The sequence below is a fragment of the Oryctolagus cuniculus genome, chromosome 6, assembly GCF_051225735.1.
Source record: "Oryctolagus cuniculus isolate XC-2025 breed Fujian yellow rabbit chromosome 6, ASM5122573v1, whole genome shotgun sequence".
Taxonomy (NCBI): domain Eukaryota; kingdom Metazoa; phylum Chordata; class Mammalia; order Lagomorpha; family Leporidae; genus Oryctolagus; species Oryctolagus cuniculus.
Genome location: NC_142872.1, coordinates 2,391,277 through 2,411,044, shown reverse-complemented (window position 1 = coordinate 2,411,044; position 19,768 = coordinate 2,391,277). Strand labels below are relative to the sequence as shown.

At 53.9% G+C, this 19,768-nt stretch overlaps 1 protein-coding gene across 1 annotated transcript; it reads right to left on the bottom strand.

Annotated features, from left to right (window-relative positions):
* Positions 1 to 9,176: 9,176 nt before the first annotated feature.
* Positions 9,177 to 16,601, bottom strand: LOC103345960 (ral guanine nucleotide dissociation stimulator). Its single transcript, XM_089335687.1, has 13 exons — positions 16,587 to 16,601; positions 16,335 to 16,397; positions 14,821 to 15,014; positions 14,142 to 14,335; positions 13,735 to 14,003; positions 12,878 to 13,093; positions 12,444 to 12,547; positions 11,924 to 11,993; positions 11,127 to 11,201; positions 10,643 to 10,717; positions 10,083 to 10,115; positions 9,607 to 9,728; positions 9,177 to 9,388 (listed from the first exon to the last, which is right to left on the bottom strand). The coding sequence occupies exons 1-13, from the start codon at positions 16,599 to 16,601 to the stop codon at positions 9,325 to 9,327; spliced, it is 1,494 nt and encodes a 497-aa protein (XP_089191813.1). The 3' UTR covers positions 9,177 to 9,324.
* Between the last annotated feature and the right edge of the window lie 3,167 nt (positions 16,602 to 19,768).

Genomic DNA, 19,768 nt, shown 5'->3' with positions numbered 1-19,768 from the left:
GGACCAAGCCAAAGCCAGGATCCTGGAACTGCATCTGCGTCTCCCATGTGGGTGTCAGGGACTCAGGTATTTGTGTCATCATCTGCTGCCTGTCAGGGTGTGCATTAGCAGGAAGCCGGATCAGAGCCTGTGCAGCTGAGACCTGAACCAAGCATTTCAATACAGGATGCGGGCGCTTCTGGTGGCGACGTAACCTCTGCGCCAAATGCCCAAGCCTCATGTGGTTTCTTTTTCTAAATGAATATTTGCATGACTGACGATGGGTGCATAGTTCTAGTTTCATTGTGGTAAGAAGTATGTAACATAAAATTTACATTTCTTCTCTTTGAGTGTTCATTGCAGCGGCATTATGTACACTCACAATGTGGTACAATTATTACCACTCATTTCCAGACATCTTCAGTCAACACAAACTGAAGCAGTTAAAGCAGGACCCCCCCCCCCCCCATCACTGCCTACCCCAGGCACCAGTAAACACTATCTACATTCCTTTTGCATGCATTTGAGTATTTTCGGAACCTCTAGTGAGCGGAACCCAAAGATGTTTGCCATTTTGTGGTCTATGTTATCTTGCTTAGCTTAATGTTTCAAGGTTTATTCCTGTTGTGGCAGAGATTAGAATTTCATTCTCTTAAATTAGATCAGAATTTCATTTTCTTAAATGACTGAATAATCCAATTCCCCTTGTCCTGTTACCTGCTGATGGGCACACAGGTCACACCACCTCCTGGGTGTTGGGAAAAGCCTTCCATCAGCACGCCTGGCTGAGTATTGCTTTCAGTTCTTCTGAATACGTAACAAGAATGAAATTCATGTATCATACATGCATTGAAATGTTTAATTTTTTACAACTGACAGATATTCACACTTCACTTATGAGGAATTACCACTGTGTTGTCACTAACAGGGAGCAGAGACTTCAACTTGTTGCATCCTTGTCAAATGTTAATTTCTGTTGTTTTGTGAGTAATAGACAACTCACTTTATCACAGTGCTATCACTGTATGGTCTTAATTTGTATGCCCCTAATAATTAGTGAGTCTGAATGTATTTTTGTGTGCTTATTGACTATTTGTATATCTTCTTTGGAGAGTCAGTTCAAATCCTTTGCCCATTTTTGTATTGGGTTATTTTTAATCGAGCCGTTTTACTATTCTTGAGTTCCCTATATGGATATGTTCTGAACATCAATTCCTTATCATGTATATTATTTGAAAATAATCATTCCCATTCCATGAGTCGCCTCTTCATCCCGCCGATAGTGTCCTTTCATACACAGATTTTTTTTTTTTAAGACAGGCAGAGCAGACAGTGAGAGAGAGAGACAGAGAGAAAGGTCTCCCTTTGCCGTTGGTTCACCCTCCAATGGCCGCCATGGCTGGTGCGCTGCGGCCAGCGCACCACACTGATCCGATGGCAGGAGCCAGGTGCTTATCCTGGTCTCCCATGGGGTGCAGGGCCCAAGTACTTGGACCATCCTCCACTGCACTCCCTGGCCACAGCAGAGAGCTGGCCTGGAAGAGGGGCAACCGGGACAGAATCCGGCGCCCCGACCGGGACTAGAACCCGGTGTGCCGGTGCCGCAAGGTGGAGGATTAGCCTAGTGAGCCACGGCACCGGCCTACACAGATGTTTTTAATTTGATGAAGCCCAGTTACTTATTTTTTCCTTTTGTTGCCTGTGCTTTTGATGTCATATTCGAGCTTTCTCTGTTTTCTGGTGACTCCATTGTTTGTTACTCTTTTGGCCCCACCTAAGAAACATAGAATGTGTCAGTTTAATTTCTTACAGTATAATCTCTGTTAAAAACTATGGTAAGCAACCTGACTGTAGCCACATTTTTTACTTCATTTTGACAAATACCTGACTCATTGAATTTCACTTTTGGTGAGGTCAAATTTTGCATCCCCATCAAAAATCATTTTGGACTGGTTGTTGATAATATGTGCATAGAGATTTAAACCATTTTGCAAATAAGGCTGTTACTGGAACCATAGGCAAGAATGTAAATGGATAAGAAAGTGAAATTATGGGAAGATGATGTGGAGCAAAGCCAGTTTCTTGAAGGATTAATTATGGGAAAATTTATATTTAAGTAATGGTAGCCTAACCATCCCCAAATTCATAAATTGATGGTAAGAAAGAAGTTTCTGAATGTGTATGTGTGGGTGTATACATGTATGTGTGAGTGTGTGTGTGCCTGTGTGTATGTGTGAATGTATGTTTATATATGTGTAAGTGTGTGTGTGTGACTGTGGATGTATGTGTCTGTACATGTGTGTGAGTGTGTGTGTAAGAGAAGGGCTTAATAATTAGATCTTTATTGTGAGTTCTAATCAAGTACAAATTTAAAATGTTGCTAAATAATACAAACCAACTTTAATTTTGGTCTCTCTCATCTGTGGTCCAAACCACTTAAATCATACTGATATTCACTCAGGAAAAAAATGATTATATATTTTTGCTTATTGAAGCTACTTTAAGTCACCTTCTGATTCATTACAAAGTGCCATTGCTGTGTTCATGCAACCACATACTGTGACATTTCTTACCTTGAATGTTATTTTCTCAATGAATTTGCTTCTTCATTGAGCATTACTGAATGTAAATAAAGGCAGCCTACACAATGGGCGATCTGGAAATCATGCATCTGCTAAGGGGTGTATTTATAGAATCAAGAATCCGTACAAGTGAACAGGAACAGGCAAACCCGATTAAAATGGGTAAGGACATTCAGACACATATCTCTGAGAAAACATGTAAATAGCAACAGCTAATCATCATCATGGAAGCTCAATATGATGATCTCCTCAGACCCGATGATTTAGCAAGTGCTGCTGAGGAGGGGTGAAGAGAAGATCCTTGCACACCTGAGTGGGTGTAACTCACTGCAGATTTATTTATTTATTTGAAAGTCAGAGTTACACAGAGAGAGAAGGAGAGGCAGAGGAAAGAGGTCTCCCATCCACTGGTTCATTCCCAATTGGCCACAATGGCTGGAGCTGGGCCAATCCAAAGCCAGGAGCCAGGAGCTTCTTCCCGGTCTCCCACATGGGTGCTGGGGCCCAAGGACTTGGGCCATCTTCCACTGCCCTCCCAGGCCACAACAGAGAGCTGGATCAGAAGTGGAGCAGCCGGGACTTGAACTGGCGCCTATATGGGATGCCAGCACCACAGGCGGTGGCCCTACCCACCGGCCCCCACACTCTATGTTTAAACTCCAAAAACTCAATGCCACAGCCAGCCCTTGGCATGGGATTAGGATAATTGGAGACACTAAATTCTGTGAGCCTCATATTCACCTAACACACAGACCAAACCTCCAGATTTCTGCAAGTGTGCACTTGGCCTAGAATGGACAGTTCTCACACTCATGGGAACATCATTCTTCTTCTTAGATTAATTAATTTATTTTTTAAGGCAGAGTTGGAGAGGGAGAGGGAGAGGGAGGGGGAGGGGGAAGAGGAGGGGGAGGGGGAGTGGGAGATGGAGGTGGAGAGGTAGTGGGAGAGGGAGAGGGAGGGGGAGAAGGAGAGGGATGAGGAGAGGGAGAGGGATTGGGAGAGGGAATGTCCATCCATTGGTTCACTCCCCTGTTGTCCGAAAAGACCAGGGCTAAGCCAGGCTGAAGCTAGGAGTCAGGAGTCTCATCTGGGTCACCCATGTGGGAGGCAGGGCCCCAAGCACTTGGGCCATCTGATGACTTTCCTGGGTCATTAATAGGGAGCTGGATCAGGAGAGGATTTAGCACACATATGGGATACCGGCATCCCTGGTGGCAGCTTTACTGCTAAGCCACAGCGCCAGCCCGGAGCCCAACCATTTTTAACAGTGCAAAGTGGAGGAGATGGAGCAGTCCTCATGGCTGCATCATAGAGCCAATGAGTTCCCGACCCATGAGTCACAGTGCCTGCCCATTTCTGAGAAGCCTCAATGGCTTCCCACTTAAAAGCTAAGCTGCAAAGCCTTGGAATTGTTTCTCCTTAATCATAGGGATGGCATCAAATAGCTTCAGTTGGATCTACAATCAGGCAGGACCATGACCTTCAAAGGAAGCCACAGCTCCTCTTCCTTTCTCTGTCACACTCGGGAGGCTGCTGAAAAGCTGCAGCTGTGACCAGGAGTAAATTATGGAGCTAGGTCTGTGTGTGTGTGTGGGGGGGGGGTGTGGGGGTTCAAAAGTATTTCTCTGACTTCTCCTTGAATGCCAGTCATGGAGGATTGATGCAGTCACCCTACTTAGAGTGACTACCTATTTTATCCATGAAATCCCAAGTTTTCCATCATGCAAATATTTCATTGACATTTATTTCAAAGTTATCCTAGTTTATTGCTCAATTTCAGTCTTTATAGGTATTCTAAATTTAGGAGGATGGGACATAATGGGCTGATTCTGCTGTAAATTAAGTATTTCTGTTGCAGATTAAGGTGGAAATACCATCCTGAACCCGTATATCAAAAACATTAACGAATGACCATGCACACAATTGATTTGAAATTGTTTGTATCACCAGCTACAAGCAGCAGAATGTTGAAAGGTTATTGAAAAGTATAGATAACAATGGTTTAAACTGTTCATGTGATCGAATAGTCTATTCTGGGGTCTGCTTTGCTCTGGACCCTCCCCTCTCTCTGGGTGCCCTGCACACGGTGACCAGCTAGGCTGCCTTCTGCACCATGCTCCTCCTGACTCATTCTCGCTGGTGCGCGTGTGTCTGTCCCTGGAGGCTGCCTGTGGGTTACCTCACCACTTTGCTGGGCGCATCAGTGCTACCCTTGCTGCATCCCTTCTCAGGGGGGCGTGGGAGCCGATGCCCACCTCACACTGCACCTTCAGAGTAGACTGGGGGTGAGCACCATGGTGGTCTGCAGGTGTTGCTGGGAGCACTGGGAGAAAGCCTGTCCTCACATCCAGCCCTGAGCTGTGTGCTGCTGGGGCTCCTCCCCACCCATCTCCAGCTCATCCTCTCCCCTGTTGCAAGGGTCTGAATGTGTGCATCCCTCAGAATCAGGGTCTGAAATCCTAGTCTCCAAGCAGATGTTGGTAAGAGCTGGTAAGAGACCGCCAGCTGCCTAGCCCCTCTGCCAAGCGGGGACAGTGACAGGAAGGCCGCTGTGACCCTGAAGGTCCCTCAGCACACCTGCCGAGGACACCTGGGGGAGGCTGGCACACAGGGCAGCAGGTGCTGGCTGACAGAACATGTGTGGGCGTGGCTTTTGAGCTGGGTGCTGTGGAGAGGCTGGAAGGGTCTGGGCTGTGTCCTAGAAAAAGCTGTGTTGCTGTGAATACCCGGGCAAGGGCTCGGGGCCAGGGAAGCGCCGTCCTCGGGGGCCAACCTCAGGTCCTGTGCGGTGAGAACAGGTTGTTGGTGGACACGTGCGTGGGTGAGGCCTGGTCACACAGGGGAGGGGTTGAGCGGGGGTACCCCGATCCATGCCCTGTGGAAGGCAGACCTTGTGGATGATGAACGTGAGACAAGGGGAATGATTTGTGATGGAGCCGAGAAGCAGGCCCTCAGCAGACAATGCCTGGCGTAAGTCACTGTTCCCATATGAACTTGTCTACACCGCAGTCACAGGGCACAGGTGGAGAGCACACATCTGCCCACACCTGCACTGCTGCCCTCCCTCCTGAGCCTGCTGGAGCGGGATTCAGACTGCAGGGCCTGCCTCCTGGGCTGGTATCCCCTGCAGGGTCTGTGGGCCAGGCATGGCCAGCCACGGGCAGTGAGGCTGAGCACCAGGAGCTGGTGCTGCTGCTCCCGGGAGGCAGCTGTGTCAGCTCCGCTCCAGTGAGAAGGCCTGGGGGCTGTGCAGATGAGTCAGGGTGCCAGGATCAGCTGGGTGTTCCTGTGTCTGGCCCACCGCTGGGCAGCAGGCTGGGTGGAGGTGCCCAGTGCTCCATGTCACCCCGTCACTTCACACCAAGAGGCCTCTGCCACACACCCAATCAGTTACAAGGCTTTGTAGCCTCAGTGACTGCTGGGTAGATGGACCCACTGGCCTAGGAACAGGAAGCATGGTCCAACCCTGCAGTCAGACCTCAGAGAACTGGTGAGGCCCTTGGTTTCTAGTCAGCCGGGATGGGGGCATCGCCATGCAGAAGATGGGCCCTCTGTGACGTCCACTCTGTGACATCCTGGCCAGACCCGTGTGTGCCCAGCATGTCCTTGGCCTCAGGAAGGTCATTTCCCCTGGGGCTGTGGACACTTGGCTGGGAGAGAAGCCCTCTGCTCTCCGGTGAGTGTCTTGCCTGCAAGTCGGGCTTTGTGATGGACTGGAGCCCAGAGGAGGCAGTCCCACCCCCAGGTACTGTCAGGGCGCCCAGCTGTGATTCAAAGCCAGGAACCTGGTGGCAGGAAGACCGCAGCCTGTGTCTGGAGAGCCTGCAGGGCTGGGGCATGGCCAGGGGCTTCTCTGAGTAGAAGCTGCAGCCCCACAGCCCACCAGGCCCGAGGGTGCTGGAGCAGAAGCATCTGCCTTCCCTTGACCACTGACATTTCTGGCCTCAGCTGAGGTGGGTAAAATATACAAGGTATTTGTGAGGCAGCTGAAGAGGTGCCTGTAGACAGATTATTTAGGGGCGGGGGAGGTTGCTGTGGCGTAACAAGTAAAGTCACAGCTGGCAACACCAGCATCCACGTGGGAAACCTGGGTGCAGTTCCATCCTCCTGGCTTTGGCCAGGCCCAGCCCTGGCTGCTGCGGCTATTTGGGGAGTAAACCAATGGATGGAAGATCTCTTTCCCTCTCTCTGTAACTTTCAAGTAAATAAAATAAACCTAAAATTAAAAAGCAGCAATGTGTTTATTTTTTAAAGATTGATTTATTTACTTGAAAGTCAGAGTTACAGAGATAGAGAGAGAGGTCTTACATCTGCAGGTTCACTCTCCAATTGTCCTCAGTGGCTGGAGCTGCATGGATCTAAAGCTAGGAGCTTCCTCTGGGTCTCCCACATGAGTGCAGTACTTGGGCCATCTTCTACTGCTTTCTCAGGCCATAGCAGAGAGCTGGACCGGAAGTGGAGCAGCCGGGAATCGAAACCAGCACGCATATGGGATGCCGGCACTGCAGGTGTGGCAGCTTTCTTCAGTGAGCTGAAGAGCCGGTCCCAGCAACAATGTTTTAAAATAAATTAAAAATAACTATTTGTTTGAAAGGCAAGGTGAGTGAGAGATCTATCTGCTGATGGCCCCATATGCTTGCAGCAGCTAGGTCTGGGCCAGGCAGGAGCCAGGAGCCCAGAATACATCCAGATCTCCGGTGTGGGCGGCAGGGACCCAAGCACTTGGTTGAGCATCCGTTACCTCTCAGGTTGCACTAGCAGGGAGCCAGATGGGAAGCAGCGTAGCACACCAATATGGCATGCAGCTGTCCCAAGCAACGGCCTACCCCACAGCACCCCATCACGCACCCCTAAATGTCTCTATAAAAGAGGTTCTTCAGTGACCAACACCTGCAACAATGCTCAAGTTCTTTAGGAATCAGGTACACTCAGATGGAGCCTGAAAGCACAGAGCAGTCAGGCAATCACAATGGGAATGACAGCACCATTTGGCAGGGACACGGCCATGCAAGGAAGCTCGGGCTGTGGGTGTGCAATGCTACAAGCATTCCAGGAACCCAGCAGTGTCTCCCAGGGTGCAGAGATGCAGCTTCTACACTGTAGCTCCTCCACTATGTACATACCTGACAGATCTGTGCCGTGTCACCAAAACCTGTGCCAGAGTTTAAATACCAGCACTCAGAGCCCCAACCGGAAAACACTGCCATGTGCCTGATGGTGACTACTCACGCAATGATTCAACGCTGGCAAAGGTGAGACACAGCAAAATGCAAGACAAGTTCAAGTCAGCCTTTGGAATCAGAAAGGCCAGGTCGAGTCCCTGCCCTCCGACATCATTTACAGCAAGCGTCAGGTGTCAGTTGGACCCACTGTGTGTCAGTGCTGGTGCCTGAGGCCCTGGGACTCCCCTCAGGTGTGCCTAGCTTCTGCAGAGCTGGTGGCTCCCAGGTATGTCAGGAACGTTTCCTAAGACAGCTCTACCTGAGGGGACTTGAAGACAAATGTGCCATCCACAGGCACAGGTGCTGACCCTGCAGCACTGCTGTCGCCTCGCAGGTTGAAGATGCAAGTTCCAGTGAAAATGTGGGGACATAGAAAAGTTAATACAGAGAAGATGGAGAATGAGAAAACAAAGCAAGTGTCAGGAAGGAGCACCTGCTGCCATGAAGCCCAGCCCTTAGTGTGTCCATTATTTCCAGAAACAGACGGCTTGTTCCTATGAAAATAAGCAACACATTCATTTGGATGTCTTAGGGATACTAGCCATTAATGTGTCCCGTAGTGATACAGATATCAAAACAAACTTTTATGATAAAGCATTTTGACATTGTGGTAGTATTTTTACATTCCATCTAAAATGCTTTTTATTCTTTTTTCTATTTTTAAAATTTATTATTTTACTTATTTATTTATTTGAAAGCTAGAGTTAGTGGGAGAAATAGAGAGGTCTTCCATTTGTTGGTTCACTCCCCAAATGGCCACAATGGCTGGAGCTGGGCTGATCGGATGCCAGGAGCCAGAGTTTCTTCAGGGTCTGCTGCATAGGTGCAGGGGCCCAAGGACTGGGGCCATCCTCCACTGCTTTCCCAGGCCATAGCAGGGACTGGATCAGAAGGAGAGCAGCCAGGACTCGAACACACCCCTGATGCCAGCATTGCAGGTGGCAGCTTTACCCACTATGCCACAGCACCAGCCCACCAGCCCCTCTTTTATATATTTAGAAGGCAAAGTGAAAGAGAGACCTTCCATCTGCTGGTTCACCTCCCATTTGCCCACCACAGCCAGGCCAGGCCAGGCTGGACCCAACATCCTAAACCCAGGGCAGAAAGTGCAGGAGGAGTGAGGCAGTGTTTTTACACCAGGCATCACATGATCTGCCAGATCCTCTTAGGAGAAGAACCTCAGGGAACCTCAACCAGCGAGGTGCAGCTCCAGGAGCTGCAACTAGAAGGGGTCTATTTCCGCGGTGCATTTGCACAGGTGGAACACTGCTCACAACCTCAGTTATGGGGAAGCAATGATGAGGAAGAGTGAAACTCATGGTGCAACATATTTATATTAACTTTAATAAAACTCTAGTAGGGAGTTACTAACAGTGACTATAGTTAAATGGGGGAAATTAAGTGGGGCAATTAAACTGATACAACGCAGGCCTCAGCTTCACAGCAGGGAGGCCACTGTCCCAGGCACCAGGCTCACAATGAGCTCAGATCTGCTCCTGAGGTTCTAGCACTTGGTCATGAGGGCATCACGATGGTGTTCATGGCCTTGAGGCTGCTGTGGGCTTCTTGACAGGGGGCTCCAGCTGGCGGGACAGGGTGTAGCTAACGGAGAGAGCACAGCCATGAGTCCACCAAGAGCCTCAGCTCAGGCCTCCCTCCCAGGGCCTGTCCAGGAGCTGCAGTCCTGGGGCCAGCAGTGCCCATGGGACAGGGCCTGCTGCCCACCAGGGGGCCTGGACAATGCCTCCTGCAGCTGCACAGCAGGGAGAGCCCTCCCCACCCCCACACTAGGCTTCACTTAATTCCTGCCCATCACTCACCTCTCCTTCTCAGTGAGAAACTCCACAGACCGGAACCACAGGCCAAACTCCTCATCATGCTTAAAATAATACTTGCTCGCTGCCACCTGCAGTAGTTGGATTTCTTGCAGGACTTTAATTTCCTGGGGACAGAGGGACACACAAGACACTGTTAGGGCCTGGGCTAGGAACGCTGTGGGGACCTGGTAGGGGAGGGGCTGTGGTGTTCTGGGTGTTTCCTCTTAAGAGGCCTCCTCCCCTCCAGCCCATGCAGGCCCCACCCTGGCCTCCGACGGGGGTGCAAACAGCCCCTCCCCAGGGGCTTCTCCTTGATTCCAGTCCTCTACCCTCACCCACCCTAGGGATGGGTCTCCCCCTCATGTGCACCCAGCCCTCCTAATAGAGCAAAGCTGCAGGGGTGATGCATGGGGGTCCCGACCGGGGCCACCTGTGACCCCCAGTACCCTCCTGCCCTGAGTGAGGCCACAGCTGCTCACCTTATTCAGTTTCTGGAAGCTGACATCAGCCTGCTGGAAGGCAGACAGAGTCCATAAGAACCACCCCCAGCTGGGCCCAGCCCCGACCCTCCCCTTCATGAGGCCATCAAGGGGATGTGGGTAGGCAAGGACAAGGATCTGGGTGAGCTCTGGAGAGGGGACGTGGCAGCTGAGGCTCAGGCACCTGCTGTTCTCCCCTGCCTGGTGACAGGAGGGAAACAGAGGCTGGGATGGGCGGCAGTGCTTGGCCATGTCAGTGCTTCCTGACCTTGCTGGGCCCAATTTCTCTCCTGCCCATGGAGCCTACCCGAGGGGAGGCCAAGGAGGCTCAGCCAAGACCTTGTGTAGCTTTGTCCCACCAGGAAAGGGAGGGGCACCCGGTTGGAGGCCCCGACACTCCCAGGGCAGAGGCAGTGAAGCCCCAGCCCCAGGGATGGCTGTGAGGTTCAGGAGAGGGGGGCAGCGCTGAAGGCTAAGAGCGCAGTCCAGACTCTCCCCACCCCGCCCCGCCCCCAAGCCTCAGGGACCCGGCCCACCCCACCTGCCCCAGGATCACTCACATGCACAGAGTCCCCCATCACAGTGTCCAACATCACCAGGTATTTCAGGTAGGTGCCAAGAAAGGGGACGACTCCCTGTGCCACAGGGGGTGGTGATGAGCACCTGCTCTCAGCTGCCCCCTGAGCCCTGGCCCCAGAGACCCCTCCACCCCAGCTCCTAGACCCTGGCTCATGTCTCCCCCTGGGAGCCATCCATACCTTGGCAGCCTCCCCCATTCTCCATCCTCCCAGCTACTCCCAGGACAGCAGGCACCCCTAGGACTCCTGCTGGGATGTCCAAGGGCACACAGGCCGTGTGGCCCCCAGCGCCACCTCAGCCTCAAGTGCACTGAGAGCCCAGCTGCCCCAGACCCTGGCTCTGGTCTCTCCGGTGGAGGCCACTGAGGCAGTGTGGGGACTGCAGGGAGGGCTGGAGGTGGAAGCCCTGCTCCTGTGGCTTGGGCCCCGGTGTGACGGAGGAGTCCCCTCACCCGGGCACACACACCTTCTGTTGTTTCCGCAGCCTCATCTGCGCTCTCTGGGGATTCTTCTCCCGGGAAGCAAGCTTGAAGGCACCCTTCTGCCAGGATCAAGATCAGGGTCACAGGGCCTGCCCACACCTGGGCCCTCTGCTGGGCCCTGCATGTTTGACCCCCTCCCCCAAGTGCACTCTGGATGCTGTGGCTCCCACCCTCACTGGGGGCACCTTGTGCAAGGGGCCTCCCTGGGTCTGGTCCTTGGCTGGCGACGGTGCTGGGTGCCCCCCTCACAACTGTCCTGACTCAGCATGCTACGCCTGCCCTCCTCCTCCTCACTGTCCCCTGGGAGGAAGGCCAGCCCCTGCACCATGCATCACCCTTCCTGGTGCCTCACTGACCCCCGTGAGCCCTGCACTACAGGTTCATGAGCCCCATCCTCCATTTGAGAAATCAGAGGCCATGGGCAGTGACCAGCCCAGGGCCACACAGGAGAACCTGCCCTGTCCCCAGCTGACTACCACCCCACTGCTTCAGCCCAACTACAGCTGCACTCCTGTCCAGGCACAGCCATGGAGGGAGAGGGCCAGGTGGTCTCAGGAGGCCTGGCTGACAGGTGATAGCCACCCAGCCCCACTGGGTCCCCCCCTCCCCGGCAGGGTTGAGGATGAACCACAGCTTCTGCTGCACATCTCCCCTGCCACTCAGGGAGTGAACCTTAGGGATCATCTCTGAGTGACAGGCAGGACCTGCACAGGCTCTGGGTGGTGACATTTTGCTTCCTCCCTACCCCTCAAACACTTGTCCCGCCTCCCAGCCCCCTTACCTTGGTGAGCCGATCTCTGCTCAAGCCATTGTCCTTCTCACACAGGCGCTCAAATTTTTTGCAGCTATTCCTGTGGAGATTGGAAACCAGGAAGAGCTACTCGGTGTGATGGGAGGGTGGTGAGTGCAGCTCCCTTTGCTTGAGAGCAAGGAGGATGCACACAGCCCAGGTGAGTTCCCCACTGAGTTCCCTAAGCCCTGGTGCCCAGGGGACAGGAGGGGAGCTCAAGTGGTTCTCCTGGGCCCCTCCCCTCCACTGAGCAACACTGTTCTGCCTCAAGTTCACCTGCACAGGGAGCTCTGGTGCTGCCCAGGAGCACTATTAAAGAACTGGTGCCTGACAGCAAAGCAAATATCATCCTGCGGCAAAAATTAGGCAGAAGGTCTAGGGGTCTCGAAGGTGCCATCCCCATGCCTCCCCTTTAGAGTCCACGTCTGGCCCCTCCCAGAGTCATGGGGGTTAGTGCTGAGTCCTAGGGTCCCAGGTACACCCTGGTGCTCCTGTGGGAGAAGGCACCCACCTGGAGACTTCTCCCCACGTCTCTTGCAGGCGACAAATTGGGGAGGTCTGCAGAGCAGTGAGGATGGCATGGGCCGAGGAAACGTTCCTGAGGGTCTGGCACTCCTGGAGAGCAGAGCGGATGAGGGAGAAGTCACCTGATCCCCCTGGGCTGACGTCCCCCTCCTGCATCAGATGCCCATGGAGCCACAGGAAGGCACGAGGGCACTGTGGCCACTCTCACAGGGAGAGGATTGGGTTCAACCCACACAGAGTTTCAGGTGGGAGGGGAGCATGCACCCCTGGGGGAAGTGTCAGGTCAGGCCCCTCCCTGCCAGCGAGGGCCCAGGGTTTGTGCAGGGTCTTCAGCCACAGGGTGTACTCCTGAGGGCTGATAAAGCAAAGTGGCCATTCCCAGAGTGCAGTGAGCGAGGGCCCTGGTCGCCCGCAGCTGACCTTGGCCACCTTGATCCAGTGCTCCACCACACGGGCCCTGTCCGTGGCCTTCATGCTGGGGTCCCCCAAGCATGTGGTTACTACACAATTTGTCACACAGTTGAACTGCTGGACGGTGGCATGGACAGTGGAGGCCAGGTGTTCCTTGCCTCTCTTGTTGCTCTTGGTCCAGACAGAGCCCAGGCAGTGGAAGGGCACGACCTTCTGGAACAGCTCCTGGGGAGGAGAGTGTCCCATGGGCACAGCCACCCCCACTCAGAGTGCAGGGGTGCTGTGCATGGGGCTCACAGCGGTGGGAGCAGCAGCACCCTGAGGGTGCCCAGAGCCCCACGGCCCAGAGCCCATTCTTGGAAAGAAGACACAGAGGTGTTTTCTCCGGGACATCCTGGCCAACTCCCCATCCCTCAGCCCATCACCTACAGCCCTGTGCTCCTTGTGCCCATCCCAGCGCACCTCCCTGTGGCAGCTACAACAAGGGCTCTGTTTGCGTGTCTGCTCTGGGACCCCGTCCAACTCTGAAGCCTGATCAGTGCTGAGACAGGTAGGCATTCTGGGCAGACCAGCAGGGACGGGGGGCCTGGCTGCACCTCAGTGAGTGCCCTCCACCACCACCAGGCCACACCGTGCCCAGCTTTCTGTCTGTCGCTCTGTGCACCTGGCATGAGTGTGTCCCATCTGTGCTGTGCACAGGGGACAGGTGGGTTAGGACATGAGAAACGAGCCCGGGTCACACTGGGGCTGAGACATGAAGCCTGGGCTGACTCAGAACACTGGACTCTGGCCAGGGCTTGAGTGGGACGGCAGGTACCACAGGGACGCCGTGGTCCTGGCCCTGCCCAGCAGAGCCGGCTGCTCACCGCATCCAGAAGTGTGAGCTGTTCTGCCATCGTCCTGGGGGAGAAGGCGGTGATGTCAACCATCTCTGCCCCAGGCAGCTCCTCTGCAGTCCCAGCCCAGCCAGAGGAGGCCTGTGGAGCTGGCCCTGGTGCTGATTGTGCACATGGGGGCAGGCCCCATGGGGAAGCTGGCCCTGGCTCTGGAGCAGGTCCTGGCTGAGTCAGTGGTGCTGCAGCTGGCTCCAGAGCCAGTGCGCAGAAGGGTGCTGGCCCTGCACGCAGAGCAGGAGCTGGAAGAAGAGAAAGGGTTGCCAACGTGAATCACCTTCCAGTGGCCTCTGCAAACCCCGAGAAGTCGCACTGCCTGGAAGGGGATTCCAGCCCCAAACACCACCCCTGAGAGACCTGCAGACTGCGCTGTGCCTCACCATCTGCTTTGGCCTCAGGGTGCTGGGTGTGTCCGGGCAGGGCATACAGAAAGTACACCTGGGTCCCCAGGTCTCCTCCAGGCAGGCTGACAGGCTTGCAGCCCACCTTCATCTTCAGCAGTGGAAGGCTGGTGTTGCCATGGAGCTCTGCCTTGTACAGGTCTCTGCAGTGTCCCAGGAAGGAAGCCATGTTGCTGGGGACGCAAGCATGGGTAGCGGGGTCAGAGGCTGGCCTTGGCCATCACACTGCACTGCCCTGGGCCCCTTTATGGCTCTGGGGCCCTGGGCATGCCTCAGCCTGTCCAGAGCATGACCCCACCCCCCAAGCCCTCCTGGGCTGCCCTGGCCGTGGGAGACCTGGTCAACAGGGCTGGTGCACACCCCGTGGTGACAGCCTCCCAGTGACCTTCTTTCCTGAGGGGAGGGCCCCCGGTGCTCAGCACAGAGGCTCCAGGCAGACTTAGGAGCAGGTTTCTCAGGATCTCTGCAGGTCTGGGCCTTCTGGGGTGTGGGCAGGGTGCATGAGTGGAGCTGGGAAGCACCTGTCCTGAGCATGGACCCCTGGCTGCTCTGGGCTCCAGCCTCCCCTCTCCTTTACAGGTCTGGGACCCCATTCACAGCTCTGTTCTCCTTTCCTTTGCGGAGAGTCCTCATGTGCCTGGAGAGCACAGAAGCTCACCTATGGAATATCTGGTCCAGGAAATACGGAACAGTGCTGAAGTCACCATATGAGCACAGCAGAGTGGACAGGTAAGCAATGGTTCTTCCTGGGGAGGCCGGGACCAGGGACTCCTCCAGCTTCACCCCGGTGCCTGCCTGCAGGCTCCACAGGGGGCAGACCTCCGCCAGGTGCAGTGTGGACACACCTCCAAACTAGGGGGGACCAGCAGGGACAGGAGTCAGAGGCAGCTCCAGGAACCCCCAACCACGGGAGTCTGGGGTGGGAGAAAATCCCCTCACAGAGGGCAACCAGCTGCACCAAGTGACCCCTCACATCCCTGGGGGGTGGGGAATGAAAGGCCCAGAGTGACTTTGTTGGCCACATAGAGAGCAGCGTGGGAGAGTGGGGAGGGCAGAGTATCCCCACAGGGAGGCCAGCAGCTGGGAGCAGCAGTGCAGAGATGGAAGCTGGCGGTGTCCCGGCCACAGCCCTTCTGCATGGTGATCTGACCATGACTGCTCCAGGGGGACACCTCAGCCCCTCTCCCCAGCAAGTGCTGTCTGGGCCTCTGTCTCAGCAGGGCATTAGCTCCTGTGAGAGCGACGGTGACGCTCTGACTCTGCGTCCCTGAGTGTGGTTGCATGTGCCATGTGCTCCTGAGGAGGTGATGGACGTTAGGCCAGGCCATGGTGTGGGCCCCAGCTCTGCCATGCTGATAAGGAGAGGGGACAAGGACACAGAGAAGCACAGGAGAACACGAGAACATGGGAACAGAGATGGACATGTACAAGCAGGAGACACAGGGACATCCAGCCCCCAGCACTGTGTGCAAACTCCTGTGTGAGAGCCGCCCTCGTGTGGGCCCTGGGCTGTGACTGCCCAGCAGACCAGGCTTCCAGGGGCGCTCTCTGAGGTCGTGACCTGCAGCAGGGCAGCCGGGGATGAGCACTGGAATCCCAGCTGAGCTGCAGATCAAATGTCCTTTCCCATGGAACAGGATGGAGACGTGTGTGGGCTCCAGGGCTGAGACCAAGAGACACACTGCTGACACGTGCATGGAGTAGTCTCTCTCTCTCTCTCTCTCTCTCTCTCTCTCTCTCATGTAAGCCTCACCCGTGTGTGGGGTTTGGGTTCTCCATCGTGGGTTGTGGGGAGGTCTGGAAGCACAGCGGAGCTGACCCCTGCCCGGGATTCCCAGGCTGGGTGGGAAAACAGTGCTGTCCCACAAGCGGATGCTCTTGACTTTGTATCCAGGGAACCAGTAGTAACCTGTCCCCTGAAAATCCCACCAGGACCCGACATGGGGTTGCCATAACCCAGCTGTCAGTGGGCAGCAGAGGGGCGAGATCTCTTAGGAACGAGACTGGGGTCAGTCACTCGGGTGGAAAACACCACGACGGGGCCCAGAGGTGCCTATATCCAGGCTCTGGTTCTCGGCCCAGCCTGCTCATCTTGAGTCCCCGCCTGTGTATCTCCCTAGGCCCCTCCCTCAGCCCAGCCCAGCACTGTCCATGGCTGTTGGCCTGACACACCTGTCCATTGCTTGAGAAGATGAGTTCCTCATGGGAATCATTGCTGATCTCCAGCGTGGAGCCCTGCAAACAGAGTGCCCGGAGCCAGGCCAGAAGGCGTCAGTGTCCCACAGGAGACACTCTGTGAGTATTTCCACTCTCCAGGTCACATATGTAGGGACATCTGGGTATACCCCTAGCTAGGAGGACTCCAGGTGACACATGAGAACTCAGATGTAACTCCTGAGTGGACAAAATGGCCCCAACACCCACTTTCCCATCCGCCATCCCTGGAATGGATACGGACGACACCACAGCCGTCCTCCAACACCTGAATCCTGGTGCTGTGCAGGAAGGGCCCCTCCTCTTGTCCCCTTCGTGGGGACAGGAGGACAGCCCATGTGGGGTCACCAGAGACTCCGGGCCTGTATGGGACTTCCAGGGCTGCTAAACCCTGTTACCTGTGGCTGCCTCCTCCCCCATGGCCACAGGCATCCATAGTGAGAGCTCAGCCAGCGTGTTACACACTGGAAGAGACCTTCATTCTGGGCTTTGGCTCTGCGAGAGCCTCGCCTTGATGAGAAGCAGCAAGGGAACATAGTTCTCCCTGCAACGTTTCCTATCAAGTGAGCTGGCAATGGCTACCACTAGAATGTGGGTGCCTGGTTACCAGAGTTCCATGTTCTGTTGTGGCCCGTCACCAGGGAAATGAGGTCACTTCCTCCAGGTCCAGTACATGGACCCTTCCAGCAGGAAGAGCTCCCAAGGCCCTCTGGGCTGCTGACTGTTCCTCTCCTGCCCCGATGCCATCCCCTTGACTGTGCACAATTCTGCAAACACAGCCCCATCCCTCAGTGCCTGGGAGACCTGGATGGGGTCAGGATCCCAGGTTGAAGGGCACTCAGTTGGAGTCTAAACCTCCTTTTCCTATCATTTCCCAAAGAAAGCAGCCTGCTTCTTAGGAAGGCCCCTAAAATCCAAGCTAAGGTCAGTGAGGAAAGCCAAGGGCAGTGTATTAGACAAGCCCTAAGTTCTTAGGCCATCTTCTGCTGCTTTCCCAGGCTCATTAGCAGGGAGCTGAATCAGAAGTGGCACAGCTGAGCCACACACCGGCACCCCTATGGGATGCTGGCACAGCAGTTGGTGGCTTCACCTGCTAAAGCACAGCACCAGCTCCTGTGTGAGCTTTTATTTAGAATGCTGAGATTGAATGGTGGAACTCGTGGCAAGGTCATGGCATCAGCTGGAGTTTGAGTGACTTGTGGAAGCCCCAGCATGGGCCAGGGTCTTCTCCACTCCACAAGGGTGGCCCTCCATCCTGAGTCGGGTCTGGTCCTGGTTGTTCCCTTGCTCAGATGCTGCCCCCCAGTCAAAATCTCTGAGCTGGAACTAGTGTTTGCACTCTACCCTGCTGTAAGGACAGAGCTGCCTTCCCACGTCTCAGACACCCCCAAGCCTTCAAACACGAGTGTCAGCTTCAGCAGGCTCCTGAGCACCACATGGTTTCTCTCCCAGCCCCATGCTGCAAAGTCTGGCCTGCTTGCCATGGAGCACTGCTGTTCTCCAGACCCTGACCCTGCCAACGGCAGTGTGTCAGAGCCATCAGAAACCTGTATCCATCAGGGGTCTTTCCACAATTCTTTCCACCAATCTTTTTTTTTTTTTTTAAAGATTTATGTATTTATTTGAAGGCAGAGTTACAGAGAGGCAGAGGTAGAGACAGAGAGGTCTTCCATCTGCTGGTTCACTCCAAATGGCCGCAATTGCTGGAGCTGCTCCAATCTCACCAGGAGCCAGGAGCTTCTTCTGGGTCTTCCACATGGGTGCAGGGGCCCAAGGACTTGGGCCATCTTCTCTTGCCTTCCCAGGCCGTAGCATAGAGCTGGAGGGGAAGTAGAGCAGCCGGGACTTGAACCAGTGTCCAAATGGGATCCTGGCACTGCAGGCATCAGCTTTACCTGCTATACTACAGCACTGGCCCCTTTCCTCATATTTTTTGGGTGAATCTTTGGCAGTTCTTGTTTTGCGGCTCTGTTGAACTACACTGGGTATCATGTGTGTTCTCACTAGAAGTTCTGTGGGCTCATGTTTGGGACCCTAGGCTGCTATTGTAGACATACAGGTGACAGATAGATGATGTAGATGATGGACTGATAGATGATAAGATATCTAGATGACAGATGATTAGATAGATAGATTAGATAGATGATTAGATAGATGATAATATAGCCACATTGTAGATAGATAAATGAGTAGATCGATGGTAGATGATAGAGACAGGCAGATGTAGGTGGAGGTTGATTGATAGATGATAGAGGGGCCAGCGCTGTGGTACAGCGGGTAAAGCAGCTGTCTTCAGTGCCAGCATATGGGCGCCAGTTAGAGCCCCGGCTGCTCTACTTCCAATCCAGCTCTCTACTATGGCCTCGGAAAGCAGTGGAAGATGGTCCAATTCCTTGGGCCCCTGCACCCACCTGGGAGACCTGGAAGAAACCCCTGGCTCCTGGCTTCGGATACGTGTGACTCATGCTGTTGCTGCCAATTGAAGAGAACCAGAGGATGAAAGTCTCTCTCTCTCTCTCTCTCTCTCTCTCTCTCTCTCCCTCTCTCTCTGCCTCTCCTTCTCTCTTTGTAACTCTGACTTTCAAATAAATAAATCTTGTAAAAAAGATAGATGACAGAGATAGGTAGATATAAATAGATGACTGAGAGAGACAGGCAGATGCAGGGAGAGACTGATAGATGACAGATGGAGATAGACATAGATATAGATAGATGATAGAAATAGGCAGATGCAGGGAGAGATTGATTGATAGATGATAGAGATAGGTAGAGAGATGATAGAGAGATGATAGAGCTAGGTGATAAATGATAATATAGCTAGATTGTGCACAGAGAGATGGATAGATGATAGAGATAGGTGGGTAGATAGATGATTGATAGATAGGCTATGCAGGTAGAAATTGATGGATGGACAGATGACAGATGGGGATAGGTGGATACAGGTGTAGACAGATGGCTGTAGATTGATTCTTGATGTCTGATTCCTGCTCTTGGGTGAGGACTGATTCTGAGCCTTTACCTATGACTGGGGCGGAACAGGGACTTTGATTTCTCATGGAAGACTTTCATTTACCACCCAGAAGCTCAGCTCAGCAGCCAGCATCCACGCGACTCCATGGGGCACAGGAGGAGCATGTCTGTCACCCTCTCATGGAGTCATCTGCCCCGCGCAGCCTATGATTTTGAAATAACACAGATGATGGGTCTTCAGAAAGTTCACAAAAGGGGCTAGCGTGGGGTGCAGGGGGTTAAACTGCTGCTTGAGACACAAGCATCACTCACTGGGGCACTGGTTTAAGTCCTGGTTGCTCCAGTTTGGATCCAGCTCTCTGCTAATGGCCTGAGAGAGCAGCAGATGATGACTCAAGTGCTTGGGTTCCTGCGTGGAGGAC

What these genes read in the sequence shown, in the direction of transcription:
- LOC103345960 (XM_089335687.1), bottom strand. An exon ending in AGCTCACACTTCTGGATGCG is followed by an intron (nt 13,094 to 13,734) that starts GTGAGCAGCCGG and finishes TCTCCTCCCCAG; the next exon opens with GAGCTGTTCCAGAAGGTCGT. An exon ending in ACTGGATCAAGGTGGCCAAG is followed by an intron (nt 12,548 to 12,877) that starts GTCAGCTGCGGG and finishes TCTGCTCTCCAG; the next exon opens with GAGTGCCAGACCCTCAGGAA.